Genomic DNA, 12,431 nt, shown 5'->3' with positions numbered 1-12,431 from the left:
TTATAAATGAAAATTATTTGTATTTAAAAAATACAAATAAGAACAAAATGAAATACTTATACTGCAGAAAGCACAAACATATCATATACTACAGTATTCTTTATAGATCTGGTCGACTGCATAAACAAGAAAGCCACTATTGCCCTCACCCTTCAGATTTTTTTGTTTTTGTGGGGGGGGGGGCATGCTGGGGTTGGAGTCCAGCAATATCACAGAATTGTAGAGTTGGAAGGGATCCTGATCATGGTCATCTAGCAATGCAGGAATCTATCAGAAGGCCTACCGGTTCCCTAGCAAATGAGAAAAAGGTGAGAGGTGCGCCAGCCAGAAAACAGGAACTAACCACGCACACTTCACACAGATGCTCTAGTCTATTGCAGCCTTTGCCACCCCGGTGTCCCGCTTAGAGGTTTTGGACTACAACTCCCATCAGCCTCAGCATCCAGCCATGCTGGCTAGGGCTGATGGGAGTTGCAGTCCAAGAATCGGTGGGGGGGGCGGGCTGCTTTTGTTACGCCCATGCGGGAAAGGTGGCGCTTCCGCACTCTCCTTCGCCCTCACTCGCTACGGGAGCTGCTAGCACGTGAAGACTACATTTCCCAGCATGCTCCCCCTCCCGCCTGCTAACGTAAACGCCCGTTCCTCCCCCTGCCACGCAGCCACACTCCGCTTCCGGAGGAGAGGAGCTGGACCGAATTCCAAAGGAGGCAGGTGAGTGAGCGGGGGTTCCGCTGTTGCCAGGGGCAACCCTGGATGCAGGGGGAGTCTTGGTCGCAGAGCATCCTCTGGGCCGCTCTCAGGGGGACGCGCCTGGAAGGGGGCTTATTTTTATTTTATTTTTCTGAGCCTGTAGCTCCCCTGCCCCGCTTGCAAGCCACCCAAAAGCCGCTAAAATGTGTGAGACACACCCTGCGCTATCAGGGCTTTAGCGAGGCAAGGCCTTGTCATCAAGCTGTGCTCAGGGGATTAGGTGCCCACCCTGAGCCGGCAGTAAACCAAACTGGACACCGCTCCTCTCTTCTCTCCTTAAACCTTGCATCTTGGCTAATAAGGAGGCGGACTTCGGTAATATGGCGCCCTGAGCGAGGACAAAATTTGACGCTCCCCCTCCCCAATGTTTCTTATTTACCCATATGTTTACCCGTATAAATATAGGTATTGTTATTATTAGGCTTCCTTTTGGCTCTGCACCCTGTGCAGGAGAACTGCCCAAACTGCCCAAAATCCAGTGCTGACTGCCTTATATTCAGCCAGACCATTGGGGTCCATCTAGCTTAGGATTATTGTCTGTATCGGTGCTGGCAGCAGCTTTCCAGGAATTTCAGGCAGGGGGGGGGTCATTCCCAGCCCTGCATGGAGATGCTGGGGATTGAAGCTAGAATCATAGAATCTTATCTCATTATACATAACAAAGCCATCTTTAGCCATCTCACCCCTTCCCTGCAAGACTAATTGCAGCCGTTTAGAGTCGTCAACAGGTTTTCCACACTTATCAGCCTATCACCCATTCCCACCACCCTTCTGAGTAATACCCCTCCCCACTCCCCCACTATATTTAAGGATCTGGTGACTTCTGTTTCAGTGTATCTGAAGAAGTGTGCATGCACACGATAGCTCATACCAGCAACTAACTCAGTTGGTCTCTAAGGTGCTACTAGAAAGAATTTTCGATTTTGTTTTGACTATGGCAGACCAACACGGCTACCCACCTGTAACTAGAATCATAGAATTGTAGAGCTGGAAGGAACCCTCATGGTCAGTTGGTGGAACAGCCCTTACTGTCAGAAAGCTCCTCCTCATGTTTCGTTGGAATCTCCCTTCTTGTAACTTGAAGTCATTGGTTCGGGTCCTATCCTCTGGAGCAGGAGAGAACAAGCTCGCTCCATCTTCCATGAGATATTCCATAAGCTAAGCGCTTATATATCAGGTGCCTTGGGCCAGCTCTGCTGCTAGATTTTGAAAACAGGTTTCCCACCCTGTTCCCCATCAGAGACCTAATAATAATAATAATAATAATAATAATGTATTCTTTATCCTGTTCATCATCTATTTGATCTACTTCCATCTGGATGTCGCTACAGGACTTTAGACACAAAAACAGCCAGGCACAGGAACAGTTTTTTTCCCTTGTGGCATTAAATTGTTAAACTCGTAGTTGTGTAGCGGAAGGGGAGGCCAGTTATGGGTGGGTTTCTTTGCAGTGTCATTGTATTGCGAGTGTATTGTATTGTATTACATTGCAATGTAGCCGAAACAAAATTCCATGTATGTTGGAAAATGTACTTGGCCAATAAATTATTCCAAATTCCAAATTTATACCCTGCCCATCTGGCTGGGTTTCCCCAGCCACTCTCGGTGGCTTCCAACAGAATATTAAAAACACGATAAAACAGCAAACGTTAAAAACTTCCCTGAACACATTAAAAACAGTTACAGGTAGGTAGCCGTGTTGGTCTGCCATAGTCAAAACAAAATAAAAACTAAAAAAATTCTTTCCAGTAGCACCTTAGAGACCAACTAAGTTTGTTCTTGGTATGAGTTTTCGTGTATCTGAAGAAGTGTGCATGCACACGAAAGCTCATACCAAGAACAAACTTAGTTGGTCTCTAAGGTGCTACTGGAAGGAATTTTTTTAGTTTTTATTTTGTTTTGACATTAAAAACAGTGTACCTTAAAAGCATAATTAACCAATTAGTTAATTAATTATGTTGTCAGTAATATACCACCCTCCTATTGAGACTTCTAATCCAACAAGTCTATTTGATAATACCAGTAACTGTTCTGCATCTGCTTGGCACTTTTTTTTGTGCCAGCTGGCTCCTCTGTGCAGAATATATTTGTTTACAGGGTGGTGGGTGGTTTTATAAGGCACTTGCTGGCTAAGTAAGAACTGCGAATTTGCCTCCTGAAAAGTAAAACTGGTCAGATTCTGCTGCTGAGTGGTTTAATTTGGAATTTGTTTGCATGGGAGAATGAAGGTTGCAGAAAAAAACAATATGTCTGGAACCATCAGCTTGGTGCTTAGATAATTGTTGGGTTACCAGCTAAAAACAAATAGAAGGGGTAGCTATGATTTGTAAAAATTCTGGTGGCTAATGCTCCTTGTATTGGGGAGCAGGATTTAGAGGGGCTACATGCAAGTGAAATAACCAATTAGGAATGATGTATGTATCCCACAATTCCTCACAAGCTCAGAATATCACCTTTCTCTGTTGTTGTTGTTTTTTGGCTTTATAAATGTTCTTTGTGCACTGTCTAATCAAATTACTGAAATAAGAGGGGCTACTGATTTTTCTAAGATTTCCAGGAGTCACTGGGAAGATCTTCCACACTCTGCGTAGATTCTCTTATCCCACCCCCCCATCCCTTAGTGGCTAGTAGAAACGGAATAAGTTAAGGAAATTGAGAAGAAATCCTGCAATATTGTTAACTTCCATGATTTTATCCAGGACTCAGAATTCCTAGTGTTTTAGAATTTGGGTTAGCTCTGCAGAAAAGCTTGTGGGTGGTTTTTTTTGCTTTTGAATACAAGCAACCCTGCCATGTTCCGATGAACAGCAGATGTATTTTTGATGCTGTGCCTCATTTCTATACTATTGCTGGAGTACATTCCCCACAAAGAAGGCTCTCCAGGACACCCACCCCTCACTTTCAGGAAAGTGCCCTTCTTCTGAGCAAGGCATTGTGGGTGAGATCGTCTCAGAGGCTGTCTGCACTGTCAACTCTTTGCCACTCTGGCAGCAAATATTTGTTTAAGGCTAACTTCTGAAGGCTTTCCATAGTTCCAGTTACAGGTGGATAGCCGTGTTGGTCTGCCATAGTCAAAACAAAATCGAAAATTCTTTCTAGTAGCACCTTAGAGACCAACTGAGTTTGTTCCTGGTATGAGCTTTCGTGTGCATGCACACTTCTTCAGATACCTGAAGAATACCTGGTATCTGAAGAAGTGTGCATGCACACGAAAGCTCATACCAGGAACAAACTCAGTTGGTCTCTAAGGTGCTACTAGAAAGAATTTTCGATTTTGTTCTGAAGGCTTAATGTTTTTGAGTAACAGTTGCTGGAAGCCACAGGAGCAGCAGGTTATCAGGTCCTGCTTTTCAGGTTTCCCACAGACATCTGGTTAGCCACTGTGAGAACAGGATGCTGGACTGAACGGGCCATTGGTCTGATCCAGCAGGCTCTTCTTATGCTTGTATGTGATTCTTAAACAAATCAGATGTGAAATTGCTGATCTCCTTAACAGACACATGCAACATGTCCCTAAGATCAGCCTCCACACTTGAGGACTGGAAAGCAGCCAAAGGAGCACCATTAATTTTTCTTTTGCCTGTTTATAATGTGTGAAGTGCCCCTTAGATTCTATATCCTAAACCAGCAGTGCCCTGAGATGGTCTTCTTTCCTAGCTTTCTCTGCACAGCACTCCGATCTCCACACCTGTCTCCGCAACCAACTTCTGAGTGTTACGCCTGACTCTCTCCCTCTTCTCCCACCTTTCTGTAGCGCTGCCTTCTCTGTAAATTGACCGAAGCGCAATGGCAAGCAAAACAGGACCAGAGCATCTCTTCAACCCTGCTACTGAAATGGAGACAGCAGGGACGGTGTTGGGCACCAAGTAAGGAGCTGGGAGGGGTCGGGGAGCCCCTTAAATGGGATGGAGCATTATAGTTTTAAGGTTGGGGTGAGAAACTGCCCAAATCCTGCCCAGTCGTTTGGACAGGCCCTGCAGCCTTTCCTGGGCCTTTCCTTTCCTTGGGGGTGGTCCAGAGAGCTCCACGGCAGCAGCACCTTCTGAAATGGCTGCTTTTGGCAGCAGCTGAAGAAGGAGGTAGGCCAAGCAATGCAAGCATTGGAGAAGTGGCGGTTTCCCAATGAGCTTGTGACTGCTGCTGAGCTGAGCGGGGCAGAGAGATAAGTCTTCCTCATGTTCCCTATCTCCTACTGCCCACTGAATTGGAAACAGCTGAGCAGTGGCAAAGAGGAGGCTATGTTGGTGTCTACTGCTGTATGTAAGGTTGTGTACATGAGAGTGTGCAGTGGCCTCCCCATTAGGGCTGGGTGATATATTGATATATCATTGAAACATTGCGAGCTCCAGCTGCGCACCCTTTGGACACACCCACTGCCTGCATCTGGCTCCTTGGAAGGTTGGCTCCAAAGGGAATGCAACCCTTGTCTTGAGAGCAGGTTCTCCCATCCCTGCTCCAGCAAAGAAGGCTGCTGGCTCAGTCCTGGGCCTCTTCTTTTGGAGCATGTGGCTCTTGTGACTTGTCCCTCTTCTCACTCCCTGTTCTCCTGGCCTCCCCTCCCTCCCCAGGATCAACATCCCAGCTCTCCTCCCCCAAGGACCCGCCAAGGAGTGGCTGGATCAGCGCCGGGCCACCATCCGGCCCTGGGCCAACTTCATTGACCAGCGGCGCTTTGGGAAGCCTCGGAATTTCGGGGAGCTCTGCAAGCGGCTTGTGCGCAACGTGGAATATTTTCAGAGCAACTACGTCTTCGTCTTTCTGGGACTCATCGTCTATTGCCTGTGAGTGGGGTTTTGAGGGTGTGGGAAGGAACCCTCTTAACTTTGAGGACGTCACCGAGCATGCACAGAGCTGCAGTTTGTCCCACAGCTGGGATAAGCCACAGAAGCTGGTCTCAGGGGAAGGCTGCAACCTTTAAACAGTTAGAACGGGGATGGAGACCCTGCGGGCCTCAAGATGCGGCAATATCCCTTCTGACCACTCCATTCGGTCTAGAACGTTTATTTCACTTTTCAAGGGAGGATTTACCGTATTTTTCACTCCATAGGGTGCACTGGACCATAGGGCGCACCTCATTTTTAGAGGAGGAAACAAGAAAAAAAAAATATTTTTCTGGTTTTCCTCTTCTAAAAACCCTGTTTTTTTGAGGATCAGCTAAAAGTTTTGCAGCTTTTTTTGCAAAGGGGGAAAAGGAAAGCTGCTTTTGCAAAGGGGGAAAAGCAAAGAGGAAAAGCCCAATTTTTATGGGGTTCAACTCACATTTCTGCAGCTTCTAAAGGAAAGGGAGCCTTTTCTACAGTTTCTAGACAGATAATCTAATCAGCCAGTCACATGTCGCTGGGGAAACAAACAACCTCCCTCTGCAGCACATTCAACAATGGAGGGCAGGGCTGAAAGGGAGCCAGGACTCTTATCTCTCTCCCGATCTCTTGTTGATCAGCTGCTGAGCAGGGTCCTTTCAACACTCCATTTTCTATTTGTAAAATAAAAAGCATGATCCTCTTTTGGCCCCTGGGCAATTCAGCTCCAGGGACCACCATTCGTTCCATAAGACGCACAGATATTTTCCCTTACTTTTTGGGAGGAAAAAAGTGTGTCTTATGGAGCGAAAAATATGGTAGACATTCAGTTCTGCCACCTGCGATATGAAACAGTAGCTCTCAGAAGCAGACAAATAACAAGGAGATTCTGCAAGCAGGTTGGCTTTAGCTGTTATGCAGAATTTTGCTGCTTAAGGGTCACTGAGGAATACTGTGTAATGTCCCAAAGCCAGGAACCCTTTTATAATTATTACTTTGATTGGGGAGAGGGTTGGATTGATGATCCTTGATCTTTCTTGACGCTTCTAACCCCCTGGCCTCCTCTCTCTGCCCTGGCAGCATCACGTCTCCACTGCTCCTGATTGCGCTTGCTGTTTTCTTCGGAGCCTGTTACATCATCTACCTGAAGACCCAGCAGTCACAACTTGTTGTCTTTGGTACGTAGAGGGAGGCTGGCATGACAAGCTGTGTGTGATAGGCAAAATTCATACCAGTCCAATAGATTGCGTGCTGATTACATAACCACCATGATCGCCGAAGCCACAACAATGCCTATTTTCTTCTGTATTTATCTAAAGCCACCCACTAACCTTGTTTTCTGAGTGGTTTACGGCATAAAACAATGACATACAGTCAAAACATAATATTGTAAAAATAAAAAACCTGCAGCATAGAACAGAATAAAAGCAGTGTTTCAGAACGCTAAAAAGGAAAGTGTCTTCACCTGGTGCCAAAGTAACCATAAGGAAGATATTCCCACAGCTGGGGGGGCCACCACTGCAAGGCCCTGTCTCTGGTAGCCACCTGTTTCACTTCATTTAGCGGGTGTACCTGGAGCAGGACCTCTGAAAAGGTTACACTCATAGAATTGTAGAGTTGGAAGGGACCATGAGGGTCATCCAGTCCAACCCCCTGCAATGCAGGAATCACCCACGACCCCGAGATTAAGTCTCTACTGACTGAACTATCCTAGCATAGGACTCGGGTAGGTATATTGGGGAGAAGGCAATCTTCCAGGGATCTTTACCGGTTGCTGGGAATCTCAGGCGGGAGGAGTGCTGCTGTGCTCATGTCATGAAAAGAGAGGAGGCAGTTCCTGGCCATGTGATTCGGACACCCCGTCCCCTTACGTGGGCAACACTCCTTGAAGCTCTCTCATGCCTTGAAGCATCCTTGAAGGTTGCAGCTCCCAGAGTAGCCAGCAGGTGGCGGTGCATCAACAAGAATGATGCAGATCACTGGTGAATGCCCTTTTCTTGCTAGGCTCCAACCCTGTAGTTTGTAGCTAGAGTAGACCATAGAGTGCTTGGCGTCTTGTGTTCATTTGCAGTAATCGGGCAAAACTCTGTGTCGGGCCGGTGGTCGATTTACACTGGCAAGTGGGGCTTCCAGCTTTGTCTCGAAAGGCCCTGAGAGTTAGATTGTGAGCCGGGTATTCCTGCCCCCTGTATTCTCACCCAACCTCTTTTTTTTTTTAGGGAAGGAGCTCAGCACAGCCCACCAATACGGCCTGGCTGGAGGCGTCTCCTTTCCATTCTTCTGGTTGGCGGGAGCTGGCTCTGCTGTCTTCTGGGTGCTGGGTAAGTGAACAGCCACACTCCAGCTGTGAGACACAAACCACCTTCCATTTCTGGGTAATAAAATAGAACGGGTGTGTGTCTTCTCTTGTTTCCTGAAAATCTGGGAGACAGTCCCCAGCTTGCACAAACAGCAAGTTGTAAAGTGTTCCTGTGGAGTTGCTCCGGAGGAGAGCTTTCCCTCCTGCACTGCTCATAACTGCATGTGCCACAATGCATCCTGTACTCTCTTTAAAATGCATAAATCCTGCAGGAAGAAGAGCTAAATTCTGTGATGTGCATAACTTAGGGAAATATGGTTGCATTACATAATAGCCTCTTAGTTTGCATAAATTTATTCTGCTTTTGCTAGTCAGTAGTTGTTGTGTATAATAATAATAACAGTAATAATTTATTATTTATACCCCACCCATCTGGCTGGGTTTCCCCAAGCCACTCTGGGCAGCTCCCAACAGAATTAAAAGCACAATAAAACATTAAACATTAAAAAAAATTCCCTAAACAGGGCTGCCTTCAGATAATAAAATAGTAGTAGTAGTAATAATATTAATATTTATTTATTTATACATACATACATACCCCGGCATTCTGGCTGGGTTTCCCCCAGCACTCTGGGCAGCTTCCAACAAAAGATTAAAAATACATTAAAACAGATGTCTTCTAAAAGTCAGATAGTTTATTATTTCCTTGACATCTGAGGGGAGGGCGTTCCACAGGGCGGGCGCCACTACCGAGAAGGCCCTCTGCCTGGTTCCCTGTAACTTCACTTTTCGTAGTGAGGGAACTGCCAGAAGGCCCTCGGCTCTGGACCTCCATGTCCAGGCAGAACGACGGGGGTGGAGACGCTCCTTCAGGTATACTGGGCCGATGCCATTTAGGGCTTTAAAGGTCAGCACCAACACTTTGAATTGTGCTTGGAAACATACAGGGTGCCAATGTAGCTCTTTCAGGACCAGTGTTATATGGTCTTGGCATCCGCTCCCAGTCACCAGTCTAGCTGCCGCAGGGCACTAGTGCAAGGCACTAACACCTAGTTCTAGAAATCTGTTCAGCACCCTGTTTGACTTCTTAGATGCGATAGTCCTTACTGGAAGCTTATTTTTAAGAAATGCAACCTGAGATTCTCAGGATGCCGGGTGTGTGCATTACCTGCACCTACAAGTTGCAGAATACACAAAGCCTTGATTATTGGTTGTCTGCTTGTCAGGCTTCTCAGCTGACACTCATATTTTGCAAGGTCTGCATTTTTATCATGTTCATGGGCTTCCGCTTACTGTTGCCCCTACCAACCCTGCTCAAATTCAGCCCACAGCCTTGCACAGTTCAGCTTCACTTGCTGCACCCTTATTTGCGGCCTTACGCTAGTTCAGGGGCCCTGGCATATGACCCTGGTTGTTTTATTCTTCTTCTTTTTTTGCATTGTGGAGCAGATCATGGGATGGGGTTGGAAAAGGAGCAGAGCTCTGTGGTTTTCTCTTGAGAAAGAGGTTAATAAGGTATAAAACTAATTCACCTTACGTTCTCCAGACAAGAGGACAGTAAAAAGAAAAGAAACGGAGGGATCTGCCCCTGTTAACTTTCCCAGTCAGAAAGTGTAGTTCTGTGGGCTGTGGACTAAACCATCAGAGCAAATGATAATAATAATAATAATAATAATAATAATAATAATGGTGATAATGATAATAATGATGATGGTGATGATAATAATAATAATATGAAGGGTTACATAAATGGACATAAATCTGATATCAGGAATCACAAGACAGAGAAACCAGTAGGAGAACACTCCAGTCTCCCAAGACATTCTATACAAGATCTCAAAGTAGCTGTCTTAATATAAAGGAATTTCAGAAATAGGCTGGAAAGAGAAGTTGCTGAATTGCAACTAATTACCAAACTTAAAACCATGGAGAGACCTGGTCTGAACAAAGACATTGGATTCTTATCTCATTATACATGACAAAGCTATCTTTGGCCATCTCACCCCTTGCTTTTCCCTGCAAGACTAATTGCAGCCGTTAAGAGTCGTCAACAGGTTTTCCACACCTATCAGCTGATCACCCATTCCCACCACCCTTCTGTGTAATACCCCTCCCCACTCCCTCACTATATATAAGGGTCTGGTGACTTCTCTGTTTCAGTGTATCTGAAGAAGTGTGCATGAACACAAAAGCTCATACCAAGAACAAACTTAGTTGGTCTCTAAGGTCCTACTGGAAGGATTTTTATTATTATTATTTTATTTTGTTTTAATATATGAAGGGAATAGAGTACTGTAAGTTGGCGCACCACATTCTGCCTTAGTTGGTTCTTGCAAAAAACAAAACTCTACAGTGGGAAGAGAACCCCGTCTTGTGGAAATGCTGCTTCTGTGAACTATTTTCGTTTTCCGACAGCATCTCATGCCGTTCCTGTGCTACCCTTGACATTTTCAGTGCCATTTGCACAGGGAAAAAAGCTTATTTGAGTTAAGCCTACTATGTGAACAATATCTGAAAAGGAAACTGTATTGATGAGAATAGTGCTGGCATAATGGGTGGGTGGTAGTATTACGTTGGTTTGTCGTATTTTTGCATTCTGTTGGAAACTGCCCAGAGTGGCTGTGGCAACTCAGTCAGATGTGCGGGGTACAAACAAATAATAATAATAATAATAATAATAATAATAATAATAATAATAATAATAATAATAATACTTCCAGGTGGGGATTCCAGGTCTTCCATCCCACTCTGCGTGACTCTCCTATCTACTTTGCCTCCTTTCTCTCCCTCCCCACAAGCCCAAGGTGCCCTTAGCAGCTGCAGAGGAGACAGAGAGCGTGTCAGAGTCCCCATCACTGTGGAAAGAGAACTAACCTGACCTTTTTGCTTTCTCCCTGTCTGGTCTGCCGCCTCCTGCAGGTGCCACGTTGGTAGTTATTGGTTCACATGCCGCCTTCCATGAACTGGAATCTGCCGAGACCGATGAGCTGCAGATGGAGCCTGTGTGAATGGCGTGGGGCAGCCAAGTGCCCTTCGCCCCCTATATCGCTGTTACCCTGTCCTGTGTAAATACCGCTGCTATTCCATTCCATTGCCATGTGCCAGACCCTTCCTTCCTTCCTTCCCCAAGAGACTGGCTTTGAGGCTCTCTCCAGATCTTAGAAACCCTTGATGCTCTCCCTACTTTTTTGCGGGGGGGGGGGGGGGGGCGCTGCCTCCCACCTCTCGTCTCCCCATTCCTTGGGAACCCCCCTGCCCTGAATTCCCAATGACCTCGCCCTTGGATTTTCCCATCTCGAGCACGTGATAAGGCCACGTCCAGGACCCTCCGCCTTTGTGAGATTACTTAACTCCCGTTGCACTTCACCCAGTAGCCGGGCCTTGGAGGTCTTCCAGAACAGCTTTTAGTTCAGCCTCCTTTTATCTTCTGTCAGTAACATTAAAGAAGCAGAAGTGTTAATTGGAACGTCCTCCAAGTGCTTACTGTGTTCTGCCCAAGAGGTCACAGGGACACACAGTGTGTGTTGATACACGACAGCTCCTTCGTTTTCTCTTGCCCCAGGTCGCCAGCTTACTTTGAGGCTAGCCATCAGCAGGCCGTTGCAAATGTGAGCAGAGAGGGCTCTTGTCATTGCTGCTCAGAGCTGACAGTGGGTTAGCCACCAAAAACAAACAAACAAACAAATATCAAAACTCCAAAGTCTACAGTCAGGGCAAAAACAACAATAACAACCCCCCCCCAACCTAATTCCGTACACGTGGCATCATGAATCATCCAGATTCTCCACATTTTTGAGTGCTTTGGTCTGGCAGATCAGTCAGAATAATTCGTTTGGTTTGATTGTGTCCCTAACGTGGCCAAAGACAATTTAAAATGCATGTGAGCTGTCCTGCCCTTTTTTTCCCCCTAGCGCCTGATGGCACAGTATGCAACATTTTTGCAAAGTTTTACAAATCTCTCTATGTATTTGCATCCTATTTTATCCCCCAATGACTAATGGAATAGCAACACCCTTTCTTCATGTTACAGGTTCTGTGCAATTTTAACTCTTCCCCCCCCCACCCCCAGCAATTATTCATCCATTTGGAAATTGCAAGGGCTCTTAATACTATGCTATTTACAAGTGATTCATATTCTGGGAGCACTTAATAAATTCCAGGTTAAGATGGACTGTTAATTCTGTTCATTTCAGCTGGGCTTCTCCAGAATTTAACGTTGGAGCTGGTCCCGGCCGGAGGGGCGGGTCGGTCTCTCCAGGTCACAGAGACGAGGGAGCAAATTTGCTTTATGATGCTCCAGAGCAGCCTTGGGCAACCTGGTGCCCTCCAGATGTTGATGGACTACAACTCCCAACTCAGGTGGGAGTTGTAGTCCAGCAAAATCTAGAGGGCACCAGGTTACCCAAAGCTGCCCCAGAGCAAGGAGTTTAAATTGCAAGGGGATTTCACCTGAGCCGTGGTACATGCTCTCGTTTCTATTTCAGTACTACTGAATCTAGTCAGATCAGACTGAATTGGACGGTAGTGGAGACTATTTCATTAGACATTTTCAAAGCAAGGCTACATGCTTTCAGCAGCATATC

The 12,431-nt window shown here is 46.1% G+C and overlaps 1 protein-coding gene across 1 annotated transcript; it reads left to right on the top strand.

Annotated features, from left to right (window-relative positions):
• Positions 1-627: 627 nt before the first annotated feature.
• On the top strand, positions 628-11,050 carry RABAC1 (Rab acceptor 1). Its single transcript, XM_033158323.1, has 6 exons — positions 628-711; positions 4,505-4,616; positions 5,319-5,531; positions 6,630-6,727; positions 7,769-7,870; positions 10,768-11,050. The coding sequence occupies exons 2-6, from the start codon at positions 4,537-4,539 to the stop codon at positions 10,854-10,856; spliced, it is 582 nt and encodes a 193-aa protein (XP_033014214.1). The 5' UTR covers positions 628-711; positions 4,505-4,536; the 3' UTR covers positions 10,857-11,050.
• The last annotated feature ends 1,381 nt before the right edge of the window (positions 11,051-12,431 follow it).

This window comes from Lacerta agilis, chromosome 8, assembly GCF_009819535.1.
Source record: "Lacerta agilis isolate rLacAgi1 chromosome 8, rLacAgi1.pri, whole genome shotgun sequence".
NCBI lineage: Eukaryota > Metazoa > Chordata > Lepidosauria > Squamata > Lacertidae > Lacerta > Lacerta agilis.
The sequence above is the reverse complement of the archived record's forward strand: the minus strand, read 5'-3'. Positions and strand labels throughout refer to the sequence as shown.